General features: G+C 43.2%; 1 protein-coding gene across 1 annotated transcript in view; it reads right to left on the bottom strand.

Moving 5' to 3' along the window:
* The window catches only part of CCDC33 (coiled-coil domain containing 33), a 214,027-nt gene that overhangs the window by 44,972 nt on the left and 155,026 nt on the right, over positions 1–14,029 (bottom strand). The window contains exon 15 of the mRNA XM_077472696.1: positions 10,826–10,874. Coding sequence (XP_077328822.1) covers positions 10,826–10,874 — 49 coding nt within the window. The remainder of the gene's footprint in view (positions 1–10,825; positions 10,875–14,029) is intronic.

The following is a 14,029-nucleotide window of genomic DNA, read 5'->3' as shown; positions in this document are numbered from 1 at the left end:
GAAAATCATGTGTTGCTTCATCTCTTTGTGCTAGCAATGGGGATACGCCCGCGGTGTTCGTTTGTTCTAAAGCGAACCGAACAGATGGGGCACTCACGGGAAATTCGAGCACTGCGGAATGCCCCATAATGCACTGTGAGATCGCAGTGCATTGACATCAGATGATTGGCCAAAGCATGCACCTGACCTGCATGCCTTGGCCAATCACAGCATGCTCTGCTGCAAGAGCCATAATTGGCCAAAGGCAGGGTGCCTTTAGCCCACGGGTAGGCAACCTTGGCCCTCCAGCTGTGGTGAAACCACAAATCCCATCATGCCTCTGCCTCTAGGAGTCATGCCTGTGATTGTCAGGGTCTTGCAATGTCTCATGGGACTTGTAGTTTCAAAACAGCTGGAGGGCTGAGGTTGCCTTCCTCTGTTTTAGCCAATCGCGGCTCAGGGGGCCTAAGTCCATGCCCCACACTAGATAAGGCTGCTTACATAGCAGTATATATATGTATATATATATATATATATATTTATATATAGTCTGCATTTAGTGTAGACTAGATATTCAGTTTAGACTCTATATTCAGTCAGTGCAGGCAGTGAAGTATATATAACACAGTGTATTGAAGTGGTTAAGGGGAACCCGCACCAAAATAAAAATGCTGTGTGGGTCCCCCCCAGAATCCATATCAGGTCCTTCAGGTCTGGTATGGATTTTAAGGGGAACCCCACAGCAAAATGTAGAAAAATAAATAGTGGGGGAGTCCCCCCATAATCCATACCAGACCCTTATCCGAGCATGCAACATGGCAGGTCAGGATAGGGGGGGGACGAGTGAGAACCCCCCCTCCTGAACTGTACCAGCCCACATAGTATCAACATGGGCCTCATCTTCACGACCCTTGCCCAGGTCCCGGCCCCCCCATGTGAATGGGTAGGGGTGCATTATACCCCTACCCATTCAGCAAAAAAGTAAAGGAAACAGTTTTTGACAATTCCATTATTTAAAAATTTAAAAGCGAAAAGTTTTTAGAAGTTGAAAAAGTGTTCCGCAATATCGTTCAATCTTCAATCATGGCTCTAACGGACCCGAAAAATAGGAAAAAAAACAAGTTCTGCCTCGATTGGGAGGCGTCCCGCCGACTGCTGACTCTTGGCTGTGACAGCTGTTATATAGGCAAGGGTGGGGCCACCCGGTGACATAATCGGGTGACCCCGGCTCCTTCTTACATCATGTGGCGTCAGAGGGGGCGGGTTCATCTGGTTACATCACAGAGTGCCCCGCCCCTTGCCTATATAACAGCTGGGCGACCGCCACAGCATTTTTTTTTTTATTTTGGCGTGGGGTTCCCCTTAACCACTTCAAAAAGACAGCAGTCGGCGGGACACCTCCCATCAAGGCAGAGCTTCTTTTTTTTTTCTATTTTTCAGGTCCGTCGGCACCGTGATTGAAGAAGGATGGACATTGCAGGAAACAATTTTTTTCTTTTTTAATAAAGGAATTGTCAAAAACTGCCTTTTGTGTTTTTTACCTTTTTCACACTTTTTTGGTGAATAGGTAGGGGTACAATGGGGGAACAGGATCTGGGGGCACCTTTGTTAAAGAGGGCTTCCAGATTCCGATAAGCCCCCCCACCTGCAGACCCCCAGAAGCATCGGGCCAGGGTTGTGGGGACGAGGCCCTCGTCCCCATCAACATGTTGAGGGCATGTGGCCTGGTATGGTGCAGTAGGGGGGGCACTGGTATTGATTTTTTTTTTACTATTGTGGCTTGGGGCTCCCCTTAAAATCCATACCAGGTCTGGTATGGATATTAAGGGGAACTCCACACCAAAATGTAAAAAAAAAATGGCTGGTATGGACGGAGGGGAGGCCCACGCCATTTTTTTCAATGGTTTTTCATCTATATTACAGGGAGCCGACAGAACATTACAGCCGCAAGCAATTTTAAATTATATCATTTTTTTTTCCTTTAGAAATTAAATTTTTCTGCGACACAGTAAAACACATGAGAAAGATGCACCACTTTACAGGCAAACTAAGGGGACGCCCCAGGCATGATATTTAAAGGAATATTTTTTAATTTTTTGTTTCACTTTAAGCATTACTAAAATCACTGCTCCTGAAAAAACTTCAATTTTTAAACATTTTGCATTGATACATGTCCCCTGGGGCAGTACCCGGGTCCCCAAACACTTTTTATGGCAATAACTTGCATATATGCGTTTAAATCGAACACTTGATTTTTCACTTTTCCCTTAGACCTTAACAGAGTTTGCACGTTTGCACTAATTTTTTGTCTGTTTGTATGTTCTGATGCGAACCGAACCATTCGGCTCATCCCTATTCAGGAGGAGGAAGTGGAGAGAAAGCGACATAGAGAACTGAGCCACATAACCTTATACAAACTGAAGCTGCTACTGCTGCTGTATTTTCACCAGAAGCAGAAGCAGAGACTATTAGGCAAGTATTCCTATGTTCTAATAGTTTAACTGCAGCTGCTCATAGCTTCTTGAGTGTGTACCTGAATCCTTATGATAGACTTTCATCTTCACCCGGTCTTCCCTCCGGGTTCATGTACTCTGGCTGTGTGAGTGGCTGCAGCCGTGATGACATCACTCCCGCGCATGCACACAGAGCCGCCTCTTATGGCACAGGACTCTAAAGGAGCGGTCTGGGTTTTTTTTTTTATTTAAGGGATAAACTTGGAAAGGGAATGGGGTGGCATATGATGCCCAGAACTGTAGAACTTGAATGAGCTCTTGAGGACTTGCTAATGTCTCTGTCTGCTAATTAATAACGTCAAAGGTGCTGCCTACCTGTGGTATTGATGGCACAGCTAACATAACAAAGGGTTCAAACTGAAGAATACAGGCGCTGCTCCTTGCAGGAATGTTAAAGCGCATGGCTTTTTTTTCCCCAAGCTAGAGATATAGAGTGGCTTCTGGCTGCTTTGCGCTGGAAGTATGCTGTTCCTTGGTCATAGCCAATCAGAATATTGCACCTTGCGCCTATATACTGTAGGCTTGTGGTAGGATGATGAGGAAGTTCCTCGCTCAGTCCCTTTTTGGTGATTATTATTATTATTCAGGATTTATATAGTGCCAACAGTTTGCGCAGCGCTTTACAATATGAGGGCAGACAGTACACTTACAATACAAATCAATACAGGAGGGATCAGAGGGCCCTGCTTGTTAGAGCTTACAATCTAGAAGGGAGGGTCAAGTTGAAACAAAAGGTAATAACTGTGGGGGGATGAGCTGATGGAGAAAATGAAAATACAGTTAGGTGTGGGTGGGGTAGGCTTCTCTGAAGAGAAGATGCTTGGAGTCCAAAGGGCTGCTGTACAGGCTTTCTGCTACACAGGCTGAATCTTGTCTTTCAGGATGGCTCCAGCTAAGCCTAGCTGAAACAAGCTAAAGGGGTGAGGCGTTAAGCCGTGTCATCTCTCTTCCACCGGCTTTCTCCTTCTCCATTCCTTCCTTTTGCCCAGGGGCAGAACCCCCTAGCCCACGGGTTCACTCCAGGCAACTGGAGCCTGAAATCTGTACCCAGACTGCCAGGCTTCTATTTATGGAACTGTTACCCCACCTACTGAGCCTTTGCATCCTCAAGGACTGGTGGAAACTTCATAAATATTCAGGCTGGAGCCTTTGTTCCTCCACCTTCTAGGTTCTAGAACTATCCTGTGAGTTCTAGAAGCCAGAGGGAGGTAACAGAACCACAGCCCTGAAGCACTGCCCAGCCAAAAACACATTAAAGTGGATGTAAACCCAATGTCGTCCTTTATAAACTACTGCCATAGGTGTTATCTGTCAAATGTCTCCCCTCTGTCTGCTATTAGACCCAAAAAACTGCATATTCTGTGGGTGGGTCTGTTGTCTGGAGCTCAGTGGGTGGAGTCGTGATTTCAGTAGACTCCCCGCCCACCTCTACACTCCCCTTATCATCATGCATATTCTCCTGTGTATTTCTTACACTGAACTTCTGCTATGATCTCCAACATCCAGTGAAAAGACAGGAAAGTAACCACATGACTTCAGCATGCCAAATCATGCGGAGGTGGGGGGCACACAATCCTGGCAGAGCAGCAGAAGAAAGGAATGGGAGGGAATTAAAAAATAATGCATGTCTCTTAGGCTAGTGCGCGAGATATGTAAATCACCTGTCACTCACAGGAAGGGGGAGGATTTGACAGTTTTTCTATGTTTGTCAAGATTTATCTAACTGAACAATAAAAGATGATTGCTCAGAGATGGAATAACTATTTGTGGCAAGACTGGGCTCAAATGATAGGAAATTGTATACTTTAGATTATGACATAAAAAAAATAAAAAATTGGGTTTACATCCACTTTAACTTCTGCTCTTCTGCCTACAGAGGAGCCAACTAAATTTACCTCACCTAGCAACTAGGTGGGTGCTACATATAGATAAATGGGAACAATTCTTACTGATAACAGTCTAGAGGCAGAGAATTCAGTTATTAGGTAACTGGATGTCTAGATGGATACACATTTATTTTTTTATTTTTTACTTACTGAACAGATATAATAAAACACTTTCAACTGTAAATATAACAAAAGGGAGAAAATAAGGAAAAAAATATTGTTAGAGTTTACATGCACTTTAATGAAATGGTGACCACCTGAAAAAACTCTTGGCACTCTGTTGCAGTGGGCAAATATACAGAGATAGTTCGTCTAATATAAAGAATGATAAGATTTTTGTTCTTTCTCCAAATAATCACAAAGAGCCATATGGACACAACAGCCATTTAACGCTGGCATGTCCTAACTTTCCAGGCACAGATTTTCTGTCATTCATATCCAGAGAAAAAGAAATAGTTTGGCAAAAGCCAGTGATTTACATGAATAATTTTACTTTATACAGTATTTTATGCTTGTTTTGTTACTGATTGTAATAGTTTAGGCCTACAGAAGGGTTTGCTTGTGACATTTTCCTATCCTTATGGCCAGAGGTTGTAGCATGAGAGGCTGAATTTTTTATCTTGTGTCCATCTATGTAAAGCACTGGAGATGAAGCATAGTTTTGATTTTTGCGGTGACAGAAGATACTAGATGATTTCACAGAGGAAAATCCAAGCGGCCAATAATGGACAAAGCCCCTAGACCACTGATGGAGAACCTTGGCACCCCAGATGTTTTGGAACTACATTTCCCATGATGCTCACCTACACTGCAGAGTGCCAGTGCATCATGGGAAATGTAGTTCCAAAACATCTGGGGTGCCAAGGTTCGCCATCACTGCCCTAGACCCTCTGCAGAGAGACTAAAGCCAACCAGAATTCTTAAGGGAACCTATAGTGTACTCAGTAAACACTTAAAATTACTAGATTGATTGTCTCTTGACAATTCACATAAGAAAGAGATTTGCAAATGTATTCCAATCTACCTTTGATTTGCTGATAACCAATACAACCAAGCATTTTGAAAATAATACAATAAAAATTAGAAATGCAGTGTTAGAAACAACAGCAGCCCAGCAAACCAGGCACATGACTGATTCACCCACATAGTTTTCGTGGCTCATTTTAAAAATAGCACTTTTTTTCAACAAAGGATAAGTAAAGTCCTTAGGGCACAGTCATCAGAACACTAATTGCTCAGCACCCCGGAAGGATTTGCCCCCTTAATGACGAACAAGTGCTCATACAATGTTACCACTAATACGGTGTTTGTGCATTACAAGAATGCACCTATATAGTGTATGAAACAGTGGGGGTTATTTACGAAAGGCAAATCCACTTTGCACTACAAGTGCAAACTGCAACTGCAAAGTGCACTTCAAATTGCACTGAAAGTGCAGTCGCTGTAGATCCGAGGGAGACATGCAAGGAAAATAAAAAACAGCATTTTAGCTTGCATATGATTGGATGATAAAATCAGCAGAGCTTCCCTTCATTTCAGATCTACCCCTTATGACGCGTACACATGACCGGACTTTCTGGCAGACTATGTCCGACGGAATCAGTTCGTCAGACAATCCGATTGTTGTGTGTGGGCTAATCCGATCATTTTTAAAAATGCGACGGACCTAGAAATAGAACATGTTTCAAATCTGTCTGATGGACTCAATTCCTATCGGGAAAACCCTTCGTCTGTATGCTGGTCCGACGGACCAAATACGACGCATGGGAAGCTATTGGCTACTGGCTATTGAACTTCCTTTTTTAGTCCTGTCTTACATCATCACGTTCAAAACTAACGGACTTTCGAACAGACTTCGTGTGTGACCAAGTCAGTTCGTTCGGAAGTCCATCGGAACTCCGCTGAAAAGTCCGTCAGGAAGACCGTCGGACCTAGTCTGCCGGAAAGTCCGGTTGTGTGTATGCGGCATTAGATTTACAGCCACTGCACTTCCAAGTGCACTTTCAGTGCAATTTCAAGTGCACTTTGCACTTGTAGTTTGCGTTTGTAGTGCAAAGTGGATTTGCCTTTCGTAAATAACCCCCATTGTCTCTTATATACTCCATCTGGATGGGAATGGAAGACAAAAAAATCTATGGGAAATGTCTGTAGTATCCATTGGACAGGTAGTTTCCCCTGGGGTTAGGAAATCAACACTGAAACAGAAGAAGGGAAGGGGAGAGAGGCGCCAAGCGACCAATATTGTAAAACAGTTTAATGAGTGAATATAAAACACAGCAACATCAACTCACAGGGTAATAATGAGAGACTGTTTATGCCAATGTGGGCTGTGTGAAGGATCCTGTAGGAGATACTGGAATAGTCATCGGCTGAGGAAGGAGGAATGAATTGCCTCTGAAACGCTCTCCGATTGGTCAGTTCTACTCTGGGTTTGACAGCTGTCATTTGGCTCCCTGCAGATCCTGGTTCCAGTGTCCTCCCTCCTGTCCTTATGGAGCCGCTGCTGCGGATAGGACTATTCCACCATCTTGTGAAGGATGCTTCACACAGCCCACCTGGGCACAGACAGTCTCTCATTATTACCCTGTGGGTTGAACATGCTACTGTGTTTTACTGTATATTCACTCATTAAACCCTTTTAGACTATTGGTTGCTTGGCGCCTCTTTCCCCTTTCCCTCTTCTGCTGCAAATTCTATGCATGCTGTAAAAGCCTTGCCAGAAAGATTGGGTTTGCAATGTGGGCAGTGCCAGTCCTCCGAGCCCCTGTTAAATCATCATTGTAAGAAGGTGGGAACAGGAAGCATAAGTGCGAGATCAAGGTATTTTACTACATTATCTGTATACGAGGACGGTCAACCAACATTGTTAATTGGAAATTCTGAAATGTTTATGAGAACCTGTTCGGAGCAAAAGACTGGAACTTTGGATTGACAAGTGGATTGCCCACCACGATAACGCTCCTGCACAAACAATTTTTATACCTTTTTTTTTTACAGTCCATTCCGGGAATTAAATGTCATACCTTGTATATTTACACACACACACACACACACACACACACACACACACGAAATCCCACACAACAAACACACTGCTAGAACTATGGAGGATGCATGGTTAACATGCATTGCATGCTTATTATTTGTTTTCAGCTATTAACTTTTCAAGTAAACCTGACACATTTCACTAGAAGAAAGGTCAGCTGGACCCTCAGGCTGGTAAGGAATAACAGTTTACCACCTCAGACTAATGCTCTATGTTGTGCCTTGTGCTGTAAATATGGAATTAAAAGAAATACATAAACACATACACACACAATGATACGTACAGGTGTGCTCATAAGTTTACATACCCTGGCAGAATTTATGATTTCTTGCCCATTTTCAGAGAATATGAATAACACAAAAACTTTTCTTCCACCCATGGTTAGTGTTTGGCTGAAGCCATTTATTATCATTTAACGGTGTTTACTCTTTTTAAATCATAATCACAACAGAAACTACCCAAATTACCCTGATCAAAAGTTTACATACCCCAGTTCTTAATACCATGTATTGCCCCCTTTAACATCAATGACAGCTTGAAGTCTTTTGTGGTATTTGGGGATGAGGCTCTTTATCTTCTCAGATGGTAAAGCTGCCCATTCCTCTTGGTAAAAAAGCCTCCAGTTCCTGTAAATTCTTGGGCTGTCTTGCATGAACTGCATGTTTGAGATCTCCCCGGAGTGGCTCCATGATATTGAGGTCAAAAGACTGAGATGGCCACTCCAGAACCTTCACTTTATTCGGCTGTAGCCAATGACAGGTCGACTTGGCCTTGTGTATTGTCATTGTCATGTTGGAATGTCCAAGTACGTCCCATGTGCATCTTCCTGGCTCATGAATGCAAATAATCCTCAAGTATTGATAATATACTACATTCAACTTGCCATCAATTTTGACCAGATTTCCTGTGCCTTTGTAGCTCACACATCCCCAAAATATCAGCGATCCACCTCCATGTTTCACAGTAGGAATGGTGTACCTTTCATCATAGGCCTTGTTGACTCCTCTCCAAATGAAGCGTTTATGGTTGTGGCCAAAAAGCTCAATTTTGGTCTCATCACACTAAATGCCAATGGCTTGTCTCTGTGCTGTTTGGCATATTGTAAGCTGGATACTTTGTGGCATTTTCATAGTAATATACATACAATATAAAATATAACTCACGCTAATGGAATAATAATAAAAAAATGGTGCAAAAAATATGAAAACACAGCAGCTATTACAAAGGTGCTAACACCTTAAAGAGTACATGTACAAATATTTAACAGCGCTAATGCTATTTAAGTAGTAACATACAATAAATGTAGATATAAGTGCAATAATATAATACTGAATAGTGATACAATAAAGTGCCAAGTGCTTCCAACAGCAATTCACACAGCCAGGTAGAAAGGAGTCTCAGAGAACACACTCAAAGGACACACTCCCCTCTTGTGACCCTACTCACCAGAACTTACGGACCCTCAGCTTTGCAGTCCAGGGGTCAGAAAAGCTTAATGGGGTTGTGGTATATAGATCCAGATAAAACGTATGTCAAGGGCGCTCAGAATGTCAGGACCAGGCAGATAGTGTCTTTATTGGGCGGATGAAGTGGTCTTCAAACACTTAGGGCTGCACTCAAAGAGCGGAGCAATCTCAATAGAAAACCACTTCCGGGATTCATGCTCCATGCTGACTCAGATGGCCTGATTGCTGCACCAGTGTTCCCAGAGCCTGGGGTGTTCACCTGCTGGTTATCCTGGGACCTTCTGCTGCTGCATATTGTTATCCCTGGAAAGCTGTGATGATACACTGGGACCTCCTGATGCCGGATCACCTGCTTCATACATCTATGTTATGCCTCTTCTTATCCTTGATTCTGTAAGTGTTTTTAAACTTGTTTGGAGATATTAAAAGTTTTAATTCTGCACTTAGAGGCACCTTTTTTAGAGGCGCCTTCCTCAGACAATATTCATGCAGACCGAGTAGACTAATATATCTTTGAAAAAGAGAAAAAAGTAGCATAGTGAAGTACTACCGGCACTGGATTACTGCACATTTAACAAATGCCACTCACGAGACGGCTTGAAAAACAGGCATCTGTGTGTTCCGGGTTCGCATCTGCAGTGTGTGTTCCACGGACACCAGAAGTTGCGTCACTGGTACGTAAAACCAGAAATGATTTTCGTGAGTGGTGTTAGTTAAATGCGCAGTAATCCAATGCCAGTAGTACTTCACTATGCTACTTTTTTCTCTTTTTCAAAGATATATTAGTCTACTCGGTCTGCATGAATATTGTCTGGGGAAGCATCTCTGATTCTGGATCTATATACCACAACCCCATTAAGCTTTTCTGACCCCTGGACTGCAAAGCTGAGGGTCCATATGTTCTGGTGAGTGGGGTCACCAGGGGAGAGTGTCCTTTGAGTGTTTTCTCTGAGACTCCTTTCTACCTGGCTGTGTGAATTTCTGTTGGAAGCACTTTGCACTTCATTGTATCACTATTCAGTATTAAATTATTTCACTTTGCACTTATATCTACATTTATTGTATGTTACTACTTATATAGCACTAACGCTGTTAAATATTTGTACATTTGCATAATAATAGCTTTCCTCTGGTGACTCGACCATGCAGCCCATCTTTCTTCAAGTGCCTCCTTATTGTATTGTATGCATCTTGAAACAGCCACACCACGTTTTCAGAGAGTCCTGTATTTCACCTGAAGTTATTTGTGGGTTTTTCTTTGCATCCTGAACAATTTTCCTGGCAGTTGTGGCTGAAATTTTATTTCGCCTACCTGACCGTGGTTTGGTTTCAACAGAACTCCTAATTTTCCACTTCTTGATTAGAGTTTGAACACTGCTGATTGGCATTCTCAATTCCTTGGATATATTTTTATATCCCTTTCCTGTTTTATAGTTTAACTACCTTTTCCCGCAGATCCTTTGACAATTCTTTTGCTTTCCTTATGACACACAATCCAGAAATGCCAGTGCAGCACTGGATGAAAGATGCAAGGGTCTGTCAGGAGTCCAGAAACTCATTGAGCTTTTATACACACACACTAATTACAAGCAAACAGATCACAGGTGAGGATGGGTACCTTTAATAGCCATTCAAACCCCTTTTGCCAACTTGTGTGTATGTTATCAGGCCAAAATCACAAGGGTATGTAAACTTTTGATCAGGGTCATTTGGGTAGTTTCTGTTGTCATTATCATTTAAAAAGAGTAAACACATTTGATTGATAATAAAATTCTTCAGCCAAACACTAACCATGAGCGAAAGAAAAGTATTTGTGTTATCATTCATATTTTCTGAAAAATGGCCAAGAAATCATAAATTCTGCCATGGTATGTAAACTTATGAGCACAACTGTATATGCACACATGCAAGTCACACATGGTGTATAGTACACACCTGTTCCTGATGCTCCATCACGGGGTCAGCTGGCAGTTCCACATTATTACTAGAAAACAGAAGAGGTGGGAGCAACGTTAGATCCATTTTTTTAAGGAAGTGTCTTTGGAGAGCACTCAATTCCATGGGCAAATATTGACTTCCATATTCACATAAGACCTAGACCTCTACAAAAAGTCAATCAGGGAGAATGGACATTTTGTTGATTCTCATCATTCTTTATTGTGAGTTTTAGGTTGCATTCACACCTGAGCATTGTTAGCTCATAAAACGCCAGAAAAACCTTCTAACAAGCAAAATCCCATTCATTTCAATGGCACCTGTTCACATCTGAGCGTTTTGTCACCTGAAGCAAAACGCCTTAAAAACACCCTAAGCTCAAAAAAGAACATGAGCTTCTTTGGGGCAGATTAAAGGCATTTTTCTGCCTGTTACAATGGTGACCTGAACAAAATCGTGGTAAAATTGTGGTAAAAACGTGACTTTAACCACTTGCCGACCGCCGCACGACGATATACGTCGGCAGAATGGCACGGGCAGGCATATGGGCGTATATGTAAGTCCCTGCCTTCCCGCGGGTGGGGGGCCTGATCGGGCCCCCCCGGTGCCTGCGGCGGTCGGCATTCGTTCGGGAGCAATCCGGGATGAGGGGGCAGCCATTCATTCATGGCCACCCCCTCGCGATCGCTCCCGACGAATAGAAATGCTCCACGACATCACTTCCTCTCCTCACAGGAGAGGAAGTGATGTAATCTCTCCTCCGTGTCGGTATTTTTCGTTCCGGCACCGAGGAGAGAGGATCGGTGAGTTGCACAAACACTACACAATACAGTAGAACATGCCAGGCACACTCACACCCCCCCTTTACCCCCCGATCACCCCCCCAATTACCCCTGCCCCCCCCCCCCAGTCACAGTGACACCAATTGCATTTATTTTTTATTTTTTTTGGATTGGTGTCATTTGTGACTGTAATAACTGTTAGGGCAGTTAGGGTTAGCCCCCTTTAGTTCTAATGTGCCCCCCTAACCCCCCCAATAAAGGTTTAACCCCGTGATCACCCCCCGTCGCCAGTGTCACTAAGGCTGGGTTCACATTGCAGCGGTTTATGAGAACGGATGTGATTCGCACCGCACTGCAGTGCAAATCACATCCGATCTCTGTGCGATTCGAGTTCAGCCATACAGATAGTATGGCTGAATTCGCGTTGCACCCGCCGCACCCGCCGCAAACTCACACGGGACCCTTTTTTTGGTCCGCAGCAGAATCGGATCGCATGGGTGTTCACACCATGCGATCCTAGTTTGCAGATCGCACTGCGATATGCGAACTGATCTGGGGGTGTCATTAACATTTCACTGACACTCCCAGCAGTTCGCATAGGGCAGTGTGAACTGCCGCCGGGAGGCATGCGATGCGGGAACCCGTCGCGGATTCGTGGCGTTCCCGCATCGCTCCAGTGTGAACCCAGCCTAATAAGCGATCGTTTTTCTGATCGCTGTATTAGTGTCACAGGTGACGCTAGTTAGGCAGGTAGGTATTTAGGTTCGCCAAAGCTTTTTATAGCGCCAGGGACCCCCATATACTACCGCATAAAGCCCCCTGATTGCCCCCTAGTTAACCCTTTCACCAGTGATCACCATATAACTGTTACAGGTGACGCTGGTTGGTTAGTTATTTTTTTATAGTTTCTGGGCACCCGCCATTTATTACCTAGTCTCACTAGTGTACCCCTAAATTTAGGGGTGTCTACTTTCCAAAATGGGGTCATTTGGGGGGGGGGTTTGTGCCATCTTGGCATTTTATGGCCTTCAAAACTGTAACGCCCTTAGAAAGCCTGAAGGCGGTGCTTGGTTTTCGGGGCCCCGTACGCGGCTAGGCTCCCAAAAAGTCCCACATATGTGGTATCCCCGTACTCAGGAGAAGCAGCAGAATTTATTTTGGGGTGTCATTTCACATATGCCCATGGCATGCGTGAGCAATATATCATTTAGTGACAACTTTGTGAAAAAAAAAAAAAAGTTTGTAATTTTCCCGCAACTTGTGGCAAAATATAAAATATTCCATGGACTCAACATGCCTCTCAGCAAATAGCTTGGGGTGTCTACTTTCTAAAATGGGGTCATTTGTGGGGGTTTTGTGCCATCTTGGCATTTTATGGCCTTCAAAACTGTAATAGGTAGTGAGGAGTGAAGTCAAATATTTACGCCCTTAGAAAACCTGAAGGCGGTTCTTGGCTTTCGGGGCCCCGTACGCGGCTAGGCTCCCAAAAAATCCCACACATGTGGTATCCCGGTACTCAGGAGAAGCAGCAGAATTTATTTTGGGGTGTCATTTCACATATGCCCATGGCATGCGTGAGCAATATATCATTTAGTGACAACTTTGTGAAAAAAAAATTAAAAAAAATTTAAGTTTGTAATTTTCCCGCAACTTGTGGCAAAATATAAAATATTCCATGGACTCAACATGCCTCTCAGCAAATAGCTTGGGGTGTCTACTTTCTAAAATGGGGTCATTTGTGGGGATTTTGTGCCATCTTGGCATTTTATGGCCTTCAAAACTGTAATAGGTAGTGAGAAGTGAAATCAAAAATTTACGCCCTTAGAAAGCCTGAAGGCGGTTCTTGGCTTTCGGGGCCCCGTACGCGGCTAGGCTCCCAAAAAGTCCCACATATGTGGTATCCCCGTACTCAGGAGAAGCAGCAGAATTTATTTTGGGGGGTCATTTCACATATGCCCATAGCATGTGTGAGCAATATATCATTTAGTGACAACTTTGTGTAAAAAAATAAAATAAAAATTTTTGTCATTATTCAATCGCTTGAGGCAAAAAAATAAAATATTCAATGGGCTCAACATGCCACTTATCAATTTCCTTAGGGGGTCTACTTTCCAAAATGGGGTCATTTGGGGGGGTTTTGTACTGCCCTGCCATTTTAGCACCTCAAGAAATGAGATAGGCAGTCGTAAACTAAAAGCTGCGTAAATTCCAGAAAACGTACCTTAGTTTGTAGATGTGACAACTTTTGCGCAAACCAATAAATATACAGTTATTGACTTTTTTTTACCAAAGACATGTGGCTGAATATATTTTGGCCTAAATGTATGACTAAAATTGAGTTTATTGGATTTTTCTAATAACAAAAAGTAGAAAATATCATTTTTTTTCAAAATTTGCGGTCTTTTTACGTTTATATCGCAAA

The sequence above is a fragment of the Lithobates pipiens genome, unplaced genomic scaffold (genome assembly GCF_037356315.1).
Source record: "Lithobates pipiens isolate NorthernLeopardFrog02 unplaced genomic scaffold, aLitPip1_a1.2 Scaffold_8, whole genome shotgun sequence".
Lineage (NCBI taxonomy): Eukaryota > Metazoa > Chordata > Amphibia > Anura > Ranidae > Lithobates > Lithobates pipiens.
The sequence above is the reverse complement of the archived record's forward strand: the minus strand, read 5'-3'. Positions and strand labels throughout refer to the sequence as shown.